At 46.6% G+C, this 18,035-nt stretch overlaps 1 protein-coding gene across 3 annotated transcripts in view; it reads left to right on the forward strand.

Moving 5' to 3' along the window:
* The window catches only part of LOC146337916 (fish-egg lectin-like), a 37,257-nt gene extending 19,797 nt beyond the window's left edge, over positions 1 to 17,460 (forward strand). For 2 of the 3 annotated variants that reach the window (XM_084815452.1, XM_084815453.1), the window contains 4 exons: positions 2,567 to 2,620; positions 6,806 to 7,039; positions 10,085 to 10,424; positions 14,823 to 17,460. In XM_084815452.1, coding sequence (XP_084671578.1) covers positions 2,567 to 2,620; positions 6,806 to 7,039; positions 10,085 to 10,424; positions 14,823 to 14,967 — 773 coding nt within the window. In that variant the 3' untranslated portion in view covers positions 14,968 to 17,460. The remainder of the gene's footprint in view (positions 1 to 2,566; positions 2,621 to 6,805; positions 7,040 to 10,084; positions 10,425 to 14,822) is intronic. The other variant, XR_014785122.1, reaches the window with a different exon arrangement.
* The last annotated feature ends 575 nt before the right edge of the window (positions 17,461 to 18,035 follow it).

The raw sequence follows: 18,035 nt of genomic DNA on the forward strand, positions 1-18,035 counted from the left end.
AGACTGGAGTGCTGGGCAGAAAACAACAGAATGGCATTTAATAGGGACAAATGCCAAGTTCTGCACCTAGGAAAAAGAAACCAAATGCACAGTTACAAGATGGGGGATACGTGGCTCAACCACACTATGAGCGAGAAGGATCTTGGAATTGTCGTCGATCACAAGCTGAATATGAGCCAACAATGTGATGTGGCTGCAAAAAAGGCAAATGCTATTTTGGGCTGCATTCATAGAAGCATCGCTTCCAAATCCCGGGAAGTACTAGTTCCCCTTTACTCAGCACTGGTTAGGCCTCATCTGGAGTACTGTGTCCAGTTCTGGGCACCACACTTTAAGAAGGATGCAGACAAACTGGAGAGGGTTCAAAGGAGGGCAACAAAGATGATCAGGGGACTGGAAACAAAGCCCTATGAAGAGAGACTGAAAGAACTGGGCATGTTTAGCCTTGAGAAGAGAAGACTGAGGGGAGATATGATAGCACTCTTCAAGTACTTGAAAGGTTGTCACAGAGAAGAAGGCCAGGATCTCTTCTCGATCATCCCAGAGTGCAGGACACGGAATAATGGGCTCAAGTTACAGGAAGCCAGATTCCGACTGAACATCAGGAAAAACTTCCTGAGTGTCAGAGCAATACGGCAATGGAACCAATTACCTGGGGAGGTGGTGGGCTCTCCCACACTGGAGGCCTTCAAGACGAGGCTGGACAGCCATTTGTCAGGGATGCTCTGACTTGGGTTCCTGCATTGAGCGGGGGGTTGGACTCGATGGCCTTGTAGGCCCCTTCCAACCCTACTATTCTATGATTCTATGACATCTTGAAGGGCACCAGGTTGGGGAAGGCTACTTTACTGCTAAACGTGCCCTTTATCACACTGTCATCTAGCGACTGACTGTAGCAATGCATGACATCCTAAGTCCTGTTGATTTTAACATTTCCAGTGCCATTCTTAAAAGTGGCAGACAGGTAGCCAGCTGCTCAATGCAGTGGCTTGCCCGTTGCCCTTGGTTGAAGCAAGTAAAACATAAAAAAAAAAAATATTATTATTATTATTTATTAAATGTCTTAATCACCCATCTGGCCAGTCACCTGGCCACTCTGGGCGATGTACAACAATACAATTTGAAACAGTAAAATTACACATTAAAACATCATCTAAAAATACCCTAACCCACCCTAGATGCCTGCCTGAACAACCAAGTTTTCAATGTGTGGCAGAAGCTCATTAAAGGGGGGGCATGGTGGAGTTCCCCAGAGTGGGGGCCACCACAGAGAAGGCCCTCTCCCTTGTCCTCCCCAGCCTAGCTGTCCTGGCTGATGGGACAGAGAGAAGGCCATCTGAGGCTGATCTTGTTGAGCAGCCTGTCTGGCATTGCTGGAGGTGCTCCTTGAGATAGGTGGCTCAGCCACCTTGCCAAAAAGTAAGTTCCCTCGACCTGAAAGTCTCCTGCCCTACCTGGAATGTTGTTCTTCACCTCCCAACCTTCTCCCTGACCTGACTCATCCAGAAAAGCCACCAAGCATTCTGCTGGCTGAGTGTTCAGATCAACTGCTCCTATCAACCTGCCCAGTCACTGAGGTCATCAGAGGGCATGCGCCTATGGCCCAACTGGACTCCTCCTGGAGAAGAGCCTTTCTATGGAACTCCCTGCCTCTGGAGGTCAGTCAGGAGCTGACACTGTGTTGTCTCTGGTGCCACCTGAAAACATCTTTATCCCAAGAAGCCTTCTTCAATTGACCAGCCATGGTTTTTATTGGTAGAGTGTTACCTTTTGTTTGTTTAAAAAACAGTTTTAATACAGTGTTTTATTTCTTTTATCTTTTGTGATTGTATCTTTTATTGTTCACCACTCCACAATCTGTTTAGATGTGGAGTGGTATATAAATGCCGTAAATACATTTTAAATATTAATAAAATTGTAGCAGAAAGGTCTAACCAATGACTACTTATAGGCTATGATGAGTACAGAAGAGTATTACTGTTGAGAAACGGGGACCTCCTTCCCTCTTATGGCTACCATTGCATCAGCTGTGAGCCAGCACTGGAAACATCCTATCTCAACAAAATGTAATGGTGGAGCAGGAGGTTACTACTGTGTGTGTTTGTGCACATGCATGTATGTGAGAGAAACGTCTTTGCTTCCTTTTCATGTGTGCAGCGCTCCCCTGCAGAGTAGTTGAAACTGACTGGACAGGACGGATACTGACCAATGAACTTGTCTTGCGCACTGCAGCTTTATGATGCTCCTTATAAACACTGATGGGGAGCTGCTGGAGTCAGATCATTGGTCCATCGAGCTCAGCATTGTCCACACCAGCAGGTCTCCAAGGTTTCACACAGCTCTCTTCCTTAGCCCTTCTCGGAGATGCCAGGGATTGAACCTGGGAGTTCCTGCTTGCACCCTACTCCAGAACTCTGGCCGTTCCCCAGCTCTGAAAAATTACCATCTCTGCATAACTGCAGTATCTGTTTCAAGGATAGGAAAGGCAAAAGTTTTCTGCTTGCAGGTGCAGAAAAAAAAAATTGTGAGATGCTTCTTCATCTCTCTTCCTTTTCTTGTTTTGCAGCCATGGCAATGAAGAGGATTCTGTTCCTTTTGGCTAATTTGGTGCTACTGAGTGGTGAGTAAGCTGGCTTGGAGGACATTCTGGCTCCCCCCCCCTTTGGGGTGGTGGTGGTTATTCATTGCTTACTGTGCCAATTCATACCAAGGACACCCCCTGTTTTCTGGTCCCTGGTAAATCATTGTCCTTCTTTTGCCTTTGGGGAAATTCTTAGGATGCCTTTAAAAAAAAAAGTTCCTCTATGTCTCTAGATGTTATTGGAGGGCAGGGGGAGTAAATACATCTAAACTCTAGTGTGCATGCCCATCCCATCCCAACCCAACCCAAATAATCTAGCTGGACAATTTTTCTGAATGTGTTTGAGTTGTACCTAGGGGTGAGCCCAAACAGAGAGGCTCCTTTCGGGGAAACCTTTCACCTTTTTGCAAAAGGACCCCTCATTTGGCAATGTTTCGACAGCGGTCAGGAGTACATTTGCACAGACAGCTGAGGCTTGTGTGCCAACTGTGTCCATTCCTAGATTTGCATGTAATTAAGTCAAGCATGCCTTAATTACATCCCATCTGGACTACAGACCTGATCACACACCACAGGCCTGCCTGAATAAAACGTCTTTGTCTGCTGGCAGAAGGAGAGCAGAGAGTGAGCCAACCTAAAGCCCCTCAGTAGACACCCTGGGTGCAGCCATCAGGAAGGCCTTGTCTCACATCACAACCAAATGTTCCTCTGAAGGTGGCAGTAGTGAAAAAAGGGCCTCTCTCTTAAAACCTGGGGCAGGGTCATATGAGAGAAGGCCATATTTCGGGTTGCCTGGTCCCAAGCCGGATAGGGCTTTACGTTTCACAATCAGCACATTGAATTATGTCCAGAAACAGACTGGTAGACAGTCGGGATGTTGCGGTCCTCCGGCTGGGGCTCAAAGCCCAGGGAGAAATCACCGGCTCGTCCCCCTGGATGCCAGTCCGCATATCCCCCTGCTGGCCCAGCTTGGCTCGGCGTGTGCTAAGCGGGGCAAGTGTGCGGTCGTCCGCTTCCTTGCCTTGCTGCCTTTTGCAGAAAAATTGTGGCTCATCCTTCTTCGTAAACTTCCATCTGAGCAAATGGTGGCTGTAAAGGGGCCATTAACACACGATTACAGGTGTAAAATGACCATTTACGTGATGAAGTGAAGCGGGATGGTGCAGCAAACAGAGGTGGGCAGCTGGCAGGGGTCCGGTGAGTGGTGTGCGACCTGGACCCCAGTGAGTTCACCCATCCCTAGTAGACAATGAAACTGTTGTAACAAGGGAGTGACATGTTCCCTGTACCTGGTCCCAGGCAACAGTCTGGCTGCAGCATTCTGGGAGCATTAAGTATGTCAGGCCCCTGGCCATTAAAACCATGGAGACAAGATCCACTCTCATAATGGGATTCTCTCACCTCCTCCCACCTCAGATCCTTGGGAGGTCAGATTTGACCTAGTGTAGTATTGTGGTAAGTGAGCTGCATGTTGGGAGTTGTAGTCTAAGCATGGAAAGAAGTGGGGAGGAAGAGGAAGTGAAAGGGAAGAGTCAGGAGGATTGGAGAGGGAGACTGTTTGCTAGAGTTTCAGTTTTAAGAAAGGCCTAGTGAGGGCCTAGAATAAAGAAGCATTTAAGTAGCTGTCTCTGGTGTCTCGGGATTCTTGCAATACAACAACCTGGCGATGAAGGCAGGATGGCTTTTCTGCCTTTGACTACACCACACCTACAGATAGCGATGGTGGAGAATTCTGCCACGGATTTCAGTGAGGCCAAATGCACTGGCATTTGGCCCCCCGAAATCCGTGGCGGAATGGCCTGCCACCCCTTTCCCGCCCCGCAGATCCCCCCTGGGATGAGACTTACCTGGGGCGGATGTTCCGGATGGCGGCAGCTCCAGCGGCAGCTTCGGCGGCAGCGGCTGGTCTTCTGACCGGCTGCCACCGCTGCCATTTGCACTCTGGTCTTTTTTTTTTTTACCCAGACGTGATAGGCTACGTAAAGACTTACATAGCCTATCACGTCACATCTGGGTTAAAAAAAAAAATGGCATACACAAATGGCGGCAGCTACGGCGGCCGCCATTTGCGTTCCTTATTTTTCACCTTTATAGTCTACGTAAATATTTACATAGACTATTACGGCGAAAATAAAGGGGAACGCAAATAGCGTAGTGGGCGCTATTTGCATTCCTTTTTGATTCGCTGTTTTAGCCTACGTAAATATTTACGTAGACCAAAATGGCGAAAAATAAGGAGCACAAATGGCGGCTACCATAGCCGCCGCCATTTGCGTGCGCTTTTTTTTTTTTTTACTTTGCCGTGATAGGCTATGTAAATATTTACGTAGCCTATCATGGTTAAATACAGGGACACAAACAGTGGCGGCTATGGCAGCCACCATTTGTTTCCCTGCTGCCTAGCAGCCGGATGTCCAGCTGCAGGCGGAGCCAGCCAGCGGCTCTGCGGAATCCCTGCAGAGCGGAGCCAGCCGGGCAGGACTCTGGGGGGAGGGACAGAGCTCCTCCCCCCCCCACAAAGCAGATCTGCGAAACGGTAAGTGACTTTTGTACATCCCTACCTACAGACGGAAAACATCACTAACAATAGCTGGGGAATGGTATTTCTAGGGATGTACGAAAGTCACTTACCTTTTAACGAAATTGATTCGCGGTGGTGGGGAGGCACTCCGTCCCTCCCCCCAAAATTCTGGCCGGGGGAGAGGCGCTCCGTCCCTCCCCCCCCCCGAATCCTGGCCGGCCTGGTCCGCAAATGGCGGCAGCCGTAGCCGCCGCCGTTTGTGTCCCTGCAGTCAGCCATGATAGGCTACGTAAATGTTTACGTAGCCTATCACGGCTGATTTAAAAGAAAAAAAACGTGCGTACGCAAATGGTGGCACCCATGGGCGCCGCCATTTGCGTTCCTTATTTTGACATGTCTTAGTCTACGTAAACATTTACGTAGACTAAGACGGCGAAAATAAGGGGAACGCAAATAGCGTAGACGCTACGCTATTTGCGTTCCCCTTATTTTCACCGTCTTAGTCTATGTAAATGTTTACGTAGACTAAGACATGTCAAAATAAGGAACGCAAATGGCGGCGCCCATGGGTGCCGCCATTTGCATATGTGCATGTTTTTTTTTTCTTTTAAATCAGCCGTGATAGGCTACATAAACATTTATGTAGCCTATCACGGTATTTTTTAAAAGTCTAGCCGTGATAGGCTATGTAAATCTTTACGTAGCCTATCACTTTTTTTGTTTGTTTGTTTTTACTGGAAATGGCAGCGGCGGCAGCCGGTTGGAAGACTGGCTGCCGCAGCCGCAGCCGCCACCACCGAACTGCCACCGAGCCGCCGCCAGAGCCACCGCCGCCGGAGCCACCGCTGCCAGGAGGATTCGCCCAAGGTAAGTCCCGTCCCGGGGGGGGCAGGGGGGGCAGACCGTTTCGCACTGATTTCAGGGGGCCAAATGCGCTGGCATTCAGCCTCCCTGAGATTCGTGGCGAAATTCTCTGACATCCCTAGTATTTCCATTCTACAGCAGGGCATTCTTCATTTGTGTCTGGAACTTCAGAAGGGGGAGCAACTGCTACGGAATTTGCAGGGTTGGAGCCCTGGGGGGCGGGCATCCCATCTGCTGCTGCTTCAATGCAAATATTCACACACACACACACACACACACACACACGTCCTTTGCAGTGGAGAAGTCTGTGACGCTTTCGAAGTTCAGGTACCAATCAAATGATATTGTCCTCTGTGGGCTGAGAGGGCTGCCCCCATAGCCAAATAATTGATAAATATAACTCTTTGGTGTAGTGTTATATTTATCAATTAAATAACTCTTTTATATTGATAAAAGTCTAAAACGGTTGAGGTTATATCAAAGACTAATAAAAATGAATATATGTGCACACACAAACAACACTGTGTTGCAATTACATCAAAAGGGAAATAAGAAAAAAAAGGGGGGGTGAGGCACCTGGTTTTGTGCGTGCTACTGCTTCCGGATTGTTATTGGAACATAAAAAATTTAATTTTTTTTTTAAATGATTAATATCTTGGAAAGAAAAGGAAAAAGACCCCTTCATGTTCCATTCACCACTCTCTTTCCCAAAGTTGGGAATGTATGAAAGAGGCGGGTAGGGAAACATCCTTCAACCTCTCATGACCCTTTTTATTTGTTTGTTTTTAATCTTAGCTGCACAAGAACTATGTGTAAATGTTCTGTTGTGTTGATTCCAGCTGAACTCTGCACTGAGATTCCTAATCCTGGGTCCCTGAAACAGATCGATGCTGGGAATGGGCTTCTGGTGGGCTTGGAGCCAACAGGAAATGTGTTCATGTTAAATGGAGAAGACTGGCTCTATTTAGCAGGGGACATGAAGCATGTGACCGTTGGACGTAGTGGTGTGTGGATGATTGACAACGGCAACCATGTCTATCAACTGATCGGAGGTGATTTGGTGAAAGTGCCAGGTAAGTCTACAGCACCTCTGACAGGCATAGCATGTGACTGAAGGCCCAACGTGTGAAATATATTCGACATTTGGATATATAGTTAACTCTCCTTGGAAGCTCTCTCACCACATGGTTTATCAGGTTTGGGTGAAAATGTTCCCAGAGTGCAAGTGGGAGATGGAGTGACTGCCCCCCCCTTTATAAAACCATCTGCACATAGAAAACTAGCTGCCCTAAAGACAGCCTAGTCTTCTTCACGGCTGAGGAAATTAGGGATGTACAAATCCCTTACCTTGCTCCGCTGAGGGGCATCCACAGTGGAGGGGAGGCACTCCATCCCTGCCCCCGGAATCCTCGATGGGGGGGGAGGCCCTCCGTCCCTCCCCCCGGAATCCTGCCCGTCCGGCTCCACTCCGCGGCCAAGCCGCAGAGCCGCCAGCCGGCTCCAATCGCCTGCAACTAGACATCCAGCCACTGGGCAGCCCTGCTGGGACGCAAATGGCGGCTGTCGTAGCTGCCACCATTTGCGTCCCTGTATTGAGCCGTGATAGGCTACGTAAATACTTACGTAGCCGATCACGGCAGGGGGAAAAAAAACCCAGCGTACGCAAATGGTGGTAGCTGCCGCCATTTGCATACACTGGGTCCCCCCCCGCTGTGATAGGCTACATAAGTATTTACATAGCCTATCATAGCTTGAAGAGGAGGAAGTGAATGGTGGCCAGGACGGCCGGCATTCGCAAAGCAGCGCGGACGGGAGCAGGTAAGTGCTCCGTTTCGCACGCCTTTCGTGGGGTGGGGGTGGTGGGGACTTCGTCCTGCACACCTTTCGTGGGGGAGGGCAGGGGCTTCGTTCCGCGATGGATTTTGGGGGGCTGAATGCACTGGCATTCAGCCTCACCGAGATCCGCCGCAGAATTCTCTGACATCCCTGGAGGAAATATAACACTGTCTTGTTCCAAGGACAACAATAACAGCAGCTCACTGACAGCTGTTCCAGTAGACGTCTGCTTATATGCCTGTAAGTATATCACCTGTACAGCCTATCCTCAACTAATAAACTTGATGAATCCAGAGGCTGTAGGTGAAATGGCCACAGCCAGTTGTACTACAGGGCTAAGGCAACCTTTCTGGGCCATGAGTATATTTGGCAATTTGTGGAACTGTCCTGGACACCATCACGAAATGGCTGCCATGGGTGGCATGGAAAAGCACAAGCAACCTGCCCAAAAGACTGAGTACAAGGCAGAGGTGGGCTCTGAGCCCCAACTCACTAAACAACTCCTTTGAACCCAGTTTTTGGCACCAGCAGAAACCTATGTTGCAGCAATCCCAGCTGCCAGGAAGAAATATATTTTGTTGGTTTTTGTTTTTTTTTAAAGTGGGAGGGTTAGGGCACCTTGGCAGGCACCAAGAAAGGTGCCCAGGGCACATTGGTATCTGTGGGCACCACATTGCTACCCCTGTACTAAGAATCCATTTGTTGGTAGAGGGTGGAAACTTTCAATGAGCTTCTATAGCTGTTATCGCTGGAATAAGACAATGCCACATTTCTGTGCCTTTAATAGGGTGGCTGCACATGAATCACCAAAAAAAGAAGAAAGGGAAAGAAATGCATCACCAAAAAAGTGGACAAAGAACAACAACAATCTGAGTGCTATTTGCATATGCTACCTTAAATGTATAGATGCTAATTAGAAATTATTATAACTTAAATAGAAATACACTACATCTCATCATAGTGTAGCATAAGGATGGACGGATTCACCTCCATCCAGTCCCTTCAGGTGATTGATGAGCCATCGTTGCTGCCCGCCCATGCAAGCAGCACTGCAGGAGCTACAGGATGGCTTGGCGACCACCCAAGAAGTGCCGTGAGTCCGTCCATTGCCTTACCAAACTCCCATTGTGTTCAGAAATCTCAGCTCAAGTTACTTCTACATATCAAACTTTGCATCTCCAGCTGCCTTAAAGGGGCAATGGCTCAACGTTACAGGGGTAAAGGGCCCTTTACCCCTGTAATGTTGAGTTATTGCCCCTTTAAGGTAGATGGAGATGCAACATTAGAGTTATGGAAGTAACTGAGCTGTGATTTCTGAACACAATGGGAGCTGGTAAGGCAACGGACGGACTTACGGCACTTCCCTCCAGTGGCCAAGTGGGCAAGCAAGCCCCCCATGGCCCGGCGAGCATGGTCCAGGTGGGGGGGAGTCCACCAGAGTCCACCCCCTCCTCAAACTCTGACACCATCCCTAGTGGAGAAGACTGTGGCCAGGTGACCTGTGTGCATGGCCATCGAGTCTATTGTTCAGGGGCTGAGGTTGGGTGAGATTTCTCGTGGCTCTTTATCTTTAAACTGGAGTTGGACAGGGCAGGCTTTCCAGCAGAGGACACCTTCAAATACAGGACTGTCCTCTGTAAAAGTAGTATACTTGAGATGCTGAAAACACCCTGGGCATATGACACGTCATAAAACATTCCCACTTTCAGGGCGCTAGTTTGAGACTTTATGTGGGTGTGTAAAGTGGCTTTTTCTCACTGTCATTGGGGAACTGGTAGGGATGTTCATCGGCAGGAAATCCATCTCTCTTTTTAGTTCAACAGAGTTCCTCAATGTGCCTGACTCGGTCTGCCTTTGAAGGCCAAACTGCAGCTTTTTAACCCAAACTCTGTGAGCGTTTTGCATATTTTTGTTGTGGCGAGCTGCAATTTGCCCAAAGAGGAGTTTGCTCAAAGTGCAACTGAAATTTGTGTGATTTGCACAAATTGCAGCCACAGTTTGTGCAATTTGCACAAAGTACCAAGATCTGCACAAAATCTGACCATAATTTGTGCAAATTAAAAATATAGAAGCGCCACGAGTTGCTTAACTCGCTGCAGACCGTGTTGGGCTCCATGATGGAAAATGGACTGAACCAATGAAACCTCATCGAGCTCCACCCCCCCCCCCAGATTAATACCTCCAACATTCCTAGGAACTGGAGGATGGGGAAGCCGATGTTGGTTTCCCAGTAGTAATGGATGCATTTTCTCCATGTGATCCTACCGATTCTTCTTTCTCAGGATCCTTCCATCAGATTGATGCTGGAGGAGATCTCTTTGTGGCTGGTGTTAACTCCAACAGTGAAACCCAATGTATTTCTAGTCCTGAGCTAGTCACATTGAGGCCAAATGCCTCAGTCTCCTGGATTAATATGGATGCACCTCTGAGATACTTCAGCTGTGGCCAGAGAAGCTGTTGGGGCGTGAACACTGACAATGATGTGTTTTTTCGTCATGGTATCGAGCCAAACAGATGCAAGGGAACCCGCTGGGAAAGCATCCCGCAAAAATTCTCCATGGTTGAAGTTGGGAATGATGGGTGTGTCTACGGGATCAAACCAGATGGGTTTGTCTATGGCAGGTAAGTGCTATTGGAGAGCTTTGGAATGTCCCTCTAAGACAGGGCTGGGCAACTACAGGAGGTCAAGGGGCCATTTTTGCCCCCCCCATGGACCACAGTCTATGGGGTGCCCTGAAGAAAAAAAGTGTTTAAAAATGAGCAGGGGGGGGGTGTCCTCTGGTGCCACATGTGGCCCACAGACCATGTGTTGCCCAGTCCTCCTCTAGGAGAATCTTATGTTTTCATAGACATTTTTGTTTTTCCGAAGAGTGATAGTGGGAGTAGAGGGGAATAGATATACAAGATCTTGAAGACAACCAGGGTTCTTCTGTTTCCGTCTGGAAACTGGGCTTGTCCAGACAGGTGAGGGAATCTTTGCAATGAGATTTGTTTATTTCCAATATTTACACACTTCTTTTTGTCTAATAAGATTCCTGAGTGCTGAACAGTAAGAAGAAAGTGGAGGGGGAGAATCAAAATACAGAATACAAATATTTAAAATCAAATTAGAGCCATAAAAGCATGGATGGTCAGTCAGGGAAGGCTTGTTTAAATAACAATGTCTTCAGCAGACACTGAAAGCAGAACAACATTGCTGCCTGTCTGATATCAGCAGGAAGGGAGTTCCACAGAGAGGGAGCCAATATGCTGAAGGCTCTCCTCTGGGTGGACTCCCCAACCAGACCTCAGGTCCATGCAGAAGTACTAGGATGACCACAGTGACCGGGCAGGTTGGTAAGAGAGAAGGTCCTCTCTCAAATGGTGTATCTTTGATACACCCTTTAAAGAAGAATGAGCAGGTCTGTCAAGACAAGGTTCAAGCAGCTGTTACAATAAAGGCCCTGTGTAGGATATAAGTAGAGCTGTGCACAAATGGCCTCTTGAAATTCTCCACTTTACTTGTGGGCAGAGAAATTTGGGAGACAATTGCACCGAATTTCTCCAGGGGGAGGAGAAATTCCCAATAGTTTCTCCCAGGTAGGTGTCCCCATTGGCAGGGCTTGTGGCACTGCTTCTTCCTTTGGGGGTGAGGGTTTTTTGGTTTTTTCGTGCTGCAGCATCATCAGCTGTCTTGGCAGGCTTGCCCCCAGTTTGCATCCACTGCAATGCAGGTGGGGCAGTGTTGTGTCCACCAAGGATGAGGTGGAGTTAGGGCTCTGCCATTATCTGTCCTCCAATTTCCTTAAAGTTTTCTTTCCCAGTGAAAGAGGCTTCCATTGTTCTGCCTCATTCAGGATGTTTTATAATTTATATTAGTTGTTTTACTGAGCTTGCCTAATCACAGCTAGCCTCCCAGGCTGCCTGCACATCCTGATCTGAAGAAGTCCAGTGGGAGGAATTACCTCATAGTGCCTTAAACTGAAGTGTAGGAAGCTGAGGAGGCTACAGGCGGCTAGAGAGATGATCATACAATGAATAACAGGACTTGTGCTCACTCCTTGTCCACCATTTGCATTCCCTATTTTTCGCCGTTTTATATCCAACGTAAATATTTATGTAGGCAATTACGACAAAAAAAAAAAGGGAACCACAAATAGCGTAGTGGGCGCTATTTGCGTTTCTTTTTCTTTCGCCGTAAAAGCCTACGTAAATATTTACGTAGGATAAAACAGCAAAAAATAGGGAAAGCAAATGGCGGCCGCTGTAGCTGCCACCATTTGCGTACGCCTTCTTTTTTCTTGGCTTGCCATGATAGGCTATGTAAATACTTACATAGCCTATCATGGCAAAGACCAGAATGGAAATGACGGCCACGGCAGCCAGTCGAAAGACCAGCCGCAGCCGCCGCTGGAGCTGCTGCCGTCTGGAACATCTGCTCCAGGTAAGCTTCATCCCGGGGGGAATCCACGGGGGGGCGGGGGGGCAGGCTGTTCCGCCATGGATTTCAGGGGCCAAATGCCAGTGCATTCGGCCTCACTGAAATCCGTGGCGGAATTCTCTGCCATCTCTACTCCTAAGTAAGGTAAGCCCAAGAAACCCAATCTCAACCCGTGAGAATTTCTCTGAAATTTCTTCACCACCGAATTTCTTTTTGGAAGCAATTTGTCTTCTATCAAATTGAATGAGAATGGTAAAAAAAAAAAAAAAGTGGGAGAAATTTTTAGCACAACACTAAATATAACATAAGTGCAGGGAATGCTGATGTCCAAAGTGTCTTGGCTCGCCTATGCTTGAGAATTCTCTCCTTAAACAGCATTAAGAGATGAAAGGTGGATTTGATGTCCAAGTGTAGCTTCTAATGGTGTGGTGTGGTGTGGTGGTACATCTTGACATTCTCAAGATGAGCTGTGAAGGAAAGACAAGGTGCTAGCCCAGATGGCTGTAAAGAAAATATTGGAGAAATCATGAGCATTCCCTGGCCAAGACTAAAAAAAAATGAAGGAGAATCAGAAAGGGCTTCCTGACCCTCTCCCATGGCTGCTACTCTATTTATTATCCAACTCATGTCTCTAATTGCCTTTATCTCTTCATTCACCTTTGCCATCTCAGTCCATAACAACAACAACAACCCCCAATAGTGTTGTTTAAATACATAAAACTGTTTTCCTCAGAATGAATGGTTCCACTAGAAAGTTGTAGACCCTGAACTTGAATGTCTTGTGGTAGGGGGAGGGGCTTTAGGTGACCATGTGTATTACTTTAGTTATGAAGCACACAGCTAACATTAATCTCTCTCCTTCCAACCACCATTTCATGCCTTAAAATTGCTTCTATATTCCTGATATGTTAGAAGAACAACAGCAGCAAAACTGTTTGCCAACCCTGAGATATCTATCTATCTATCTATCTATCTATCTATCTATCTATCTATCTATCATCTATCAATCAATCTATCATCTATCTATCTATCTATCTATCTATCTATCTATCTATCTATCTATCTATCATCTATCCTATATCACACACTACACACACACACACACAGCATGTGCAGTTTTGCATTTTAAACTCACTTAAATCATAACACCGTAATGACTACAGGAATAAATGGAGTTTGCTTCTAGTGCTCTGATGTCCACATCACCTGACCTGCCACTCTCTCAGGATATCACCCCCCCCCCAGCTTCATGGCCTTGGACTTTGGCCCCAAGATTGAGTGCTAGCTGCACTATACACAAACCTAGAAATTGGTTCCTCCCCTATATCCATATGCTATTTTCCTATAGGGTAGATAAGATTTATACTAGTGCTGTGCCGAAAATTTATCTCATGTTTTTTTCGACCATTCTCATTCAATTTGATTGAAAAGAAATTGCTTTTGAAAAGAAATTCAAAGGAGGAGAAAATTCTCATGGGTTGGGTCTGGGGTTCATGTGCTAACCTTACTTATGAGGTGGCTGAGGAGTGCAGGCAAGTGTCCTGTCTGTCACTGTACAATAATCTCTGTGGCTGCCTGTAGCCACCTCAGCTTCCCAAACTTCAGGTAAAGCCACCATGAGGAAGCTACATCATGAGGCAGTTCCTTCCATGGGGCCTTTTCAGTTCAGGAAGTGCAGGTGGCCTGTGAGGCTGCAGAGCAATGGAAAGATGTGTAATACAGAGAGAAAACACACACAACACCCTCGGCCACCTCACAGTGATTAAGTAAGCTTAAAAGGATCACCAAAAGAAATTAAAAAATTCTGCCTCAAAAAAGTGGAAGCCTCAACACAGTTGATGCTGTTGCCATCTACAGAAGCGGTGCAATAAACCCAAAATCCTGAGGAAAAAAGAAAGAACCTGTGTGTGACAACCCCTGACAATAGTGAGCTCAGCTGTGAGAAACTGTTGGAGTATTTCTTCTCCCCTAGAATAAATTTGGTGAAATTGTTCTTCCAATTTCTGTGCCCTCAAATAGGCTGGAGAAATTTGAGAGGCCATTTGTGCACAGCTCTAATTCATACAGTATCAAATAGAGCCCAATGTGGGACAGTGTACAGCCATAGGTGTCAATAAACTGTCCAGAATCCCTTACTCCTTTGCCCTGGAGTGATGATGGGTTAAATAATTCATAGGACCCTGTGGGTGCAATTGGATGTGACTTGAGTGAAAGGGCTGGGGCATATTCAAAGCTTTTCATTTAAGATGTATAACGGAGTCGGAGTCTTAAATTCAGCCTGGATTGGATTCCAGGCAAAGTGGTTTCTCAGCCCACATGCCAGCTCACTATAGGTGGGCAGGTGAAAATAGTACAGATTTCTCTGAATACTACTGGACAAGGAGAGGAAGCTGTGGAACCACCTGATCCTTTTGCCTTCTGGTCAGTCTGAACAAGGATTCATTTAATCCTCGATCTAACCCTGTGCAGAACGTTTTGTGCAAACTGAAGCAAGGGCTGGGGTATATTCAAGGCTTTTGATTTAAGATGTATAACGGAGTCTTACATTCCACCTGTCCATCAAAACAGCCTTCTTCCCGCTTCCTTAACCATTATTTCAGGGATGGGATCACAAACGGCAACCCCACTGGCACCAAATGGATGAAACTCAGAAACATCAGTGCTCGGGCCAAGGATTTGAGCTATGACCTGAATATTCTGTGGCTGATCACCAAAGATGACAAGATTCTACGATGTCAACTGTAGTGCTACATTTCTTTGCCTTCCTCTGCCTCCCATAGATTTGCTATTGCCTTTTTTCCTCTGTTCCAAGGATTCAGAAAGACGGGGACGTTTGGCTCAAAACTATTTGGGTTTTTGTGAGCACTTCCTTCAAGCACTTGGAAAAATGCTTGCAAAATCCCAAGATTTGCACACCAACCATTTTCAGAGCTGCAAGCACCAAGTCTGCCTATTCGATTTAGCGGAGACTTTGGGCTTCTCCATACCAGGCTTTTTATCCCACAGCTTTACCCAGGCTTGAGGCTTCTGGTTCCGGATTCTTTGTGGGATTAAGATCGGCTCCTTCACATGCACTTCCTCTTTTATTTTATTTTTTTCCCCAGGGATTGCCTTTATTTGCAAGTTCTATATGTTTAATTATGCAGCCACTAGATGGTGCTCCTATTATAGAACAACTCCCTCTTTACACATGGACAAATTCAGATTGCTTTTTTTTTATTAGCTCATTATTTCCATTTCAAATAAAGTCACAGCACAGGAGAGGCCCTGGAGGGTCACAATGTCATGTAAAGGACCCATAAACTTCCATGGGTAACCAATCTCGATTTCAGGATAAAAGCCCCATGTGGAGAAGCTCTTTGTGTTCATTGGTTTTTTTGCATAGGAAGAGCTAAAGATGCAGCAGCTCTGAAAACATCTGGAATGGGGCAAAAAGTAACCCACCACTAGACACCTTTAGGCCAAGAGGGTTTTCAGCGGTGGGTTGAGTTTTGTCTTACTCCAGTCATTTTTGTAGTTGCGGCTTTGTGACCCATGATCATGGATGTGGTCAGCATCCAGGTTCTTGGGCTGCAAAAGGGACACACCATTGAGGTGGTGGTGTGTGGGTAGACTGGCCAGGGGTGAAGCATGAACATAATCAAGCGGGGTGGGGGGCTGTGCTGACCTCAATTCCATTCTTGGCCATTCAAGTAGGGGTGTTCACATATTCCAGCACCCTCCTTTGAATGCTCTTCCCATCTCTGCTCAGTTCTTTCCCTTTACTTGCCCCAGTCTCAATGAAACCCCATCTCTTTCCGGGTCTGTAGGCATAGCTCTCACTATTGGCTAAACCTTGCAATGATATGGCTTGGGAAAATGTCCAGTATGCTGCAAAAATAATTCTGGGAACTCATATTATTTTGCTGAACATCCTCTAGACATCCAGCAAAATAGCCGAGGTCTGAATTTCATCCACAGCAGGTTGGGATCTTACTTTACTGAGACGGGGGAGTGGAGTTATAGGGAGGAGTTGTAACTGGTGTTGCAATAAGTCTTCTCTTTGCCATAAACATAGAAGCCCTGTCCAGAGATGCTGGGAGCCATGGGAAATGTATTTCCCAGGGTCCCAGGGTCTTTGGAAGCTACTGTGCATGCTTGCAGTAGCTCACAGACCTTATGGAGATCCTCCCACTGTACCTGAGCAGGCTCTCCTGCTCCCCTTTAGTAAGTTAGGCAAAATGGAATTATGGTGAGGACTTAGAATCACAGAATCATAGGGTTGGAAGGGGCCTACAAGACAATCGAGTCCAACCCCCTGCTCAATGCAGGAAGCCTGATTCCCAGGTGGTCTTCCATCCCATCCAAGTACTAACCAGGGCTGACCCTGCTTAGCTTCCGAGATCAGATGAAATTGGGCACGTCCAGCTCCTTGCTGTTTCAGTGATGTAATGGGTGAAGGGAAAACTGATCTCAGTAGAATCTAGTCTAGATTTTGGAGGAGTCTGTCCCTTATCCTAACTGGACTGGAAAAAGACAGATACAAAGAAACTGGTGTATGAACCTTTTCTGTTTACAATTACACTCCACCACTAACTCAGAATCATATACACCACGGATGAAAACTGTTTTAACAGACATGCATCCTGTCTGGAGGAATTCTGGGTAGCTACATTTCTGTACAGTGTGGAACAGAGATCTCCAACAGGGAATTCTCAGCAGCCTCAAGCTTTAATTCTCAAGATAATCTGCAGACCCACCAAAATAAACTGCTACGACATTGTAGCATACATATGCCCAAGGTGGAAGGGGTTCAAGTCCTCCACTAAGACAAAAACAAACAACATCACAACAATTTAAAAATAGGCAACACCTCAGAATTCAACTTTGTTCATGTTTTGTTTTGGTTTTTCAACATTTTCAAAGTCTGTCTCTTTCTTGCCATTTGAACCTGATGGATTCTTAACATCAGAACTTTTTCAGGAGTTTGAAGGCCATAAACATCAGCTTGCTAAATTAAACACATGTATGTCTTTTCCTTGTCCTGAAATCCCTAAACCCAACAGCATCCACAATCAGGATTGCTGGGAATTCCCCATCAATAGATTCTATTGGGGCAGCCATGTTCCCCGCCCTACTCCCAACCGTGCACCTGGAGGAACATCATGACATCTTGGCCTTCGACAGAGGCATTGTGGGGCAAAATCAGTATCAGTATAGGAACACTTCTGCTGCTTTAGTGCAGTGCCAATTTTTTTTAAAAGAAAAAAAGAGAAAGAAGAAAATGAGTTTTAGAAAAGAGACGTCTGTGCTTCTGAGCTTTACAAACATAAGTTCTCCACCCACGTACCCCAAATGTACAAGAATTTCACCCACTCACTGCTGAAATGCAGACAGTGCCTCTCCCCCTTCACAGTTTGAGAATGGGGCTTTGATGATGGGGAGGCACTTTCAGCCTAGCACTAAATTATTATCCCTCCCCATATTGTAGATTAGATTGGGGAGTGGAGAAGACTGAGGGCGTAATCCTATGCATGTTTAGACAGAGAAAAGGCCTACGACTCCCAGCATTCCTCTGCCAGGCTGGCTGGGGAATGCTGGGAGTCATAGGCCTTTTCTCTGTCTAAACATGCATAGGATTGTGCCCTAAGACACTTTAATCATGCCATTATACTCACAGTGAGGATGATAAAACTGCTAAAAGGGTGGACCCTCCCCTCCCTAGTATAATCCTCCTAACCATTTTTACTTGGACCTCACAGTGAGGCTTACTTCCAGTAAGTGCAAGTGTTTCTAGGGTTATAAATTGACAGCATTGCTTGCTCTATATAATA

The sequence above is a fragment of the Heloderma suspectum genome, chromosome 10, assembly GCF_057233095.1.
Source record: "Heloderma suspectum isolate Gila_16-S chromosome 10, 16-S_ref, whole genome shotgun sequence".
NCBI classification, from domain to species: Eukaryota; Metazoa; Chordata; class Lepidosauria; order Squamata; family Helodermatidae; genus Heloderma; species Heloderma suspectum.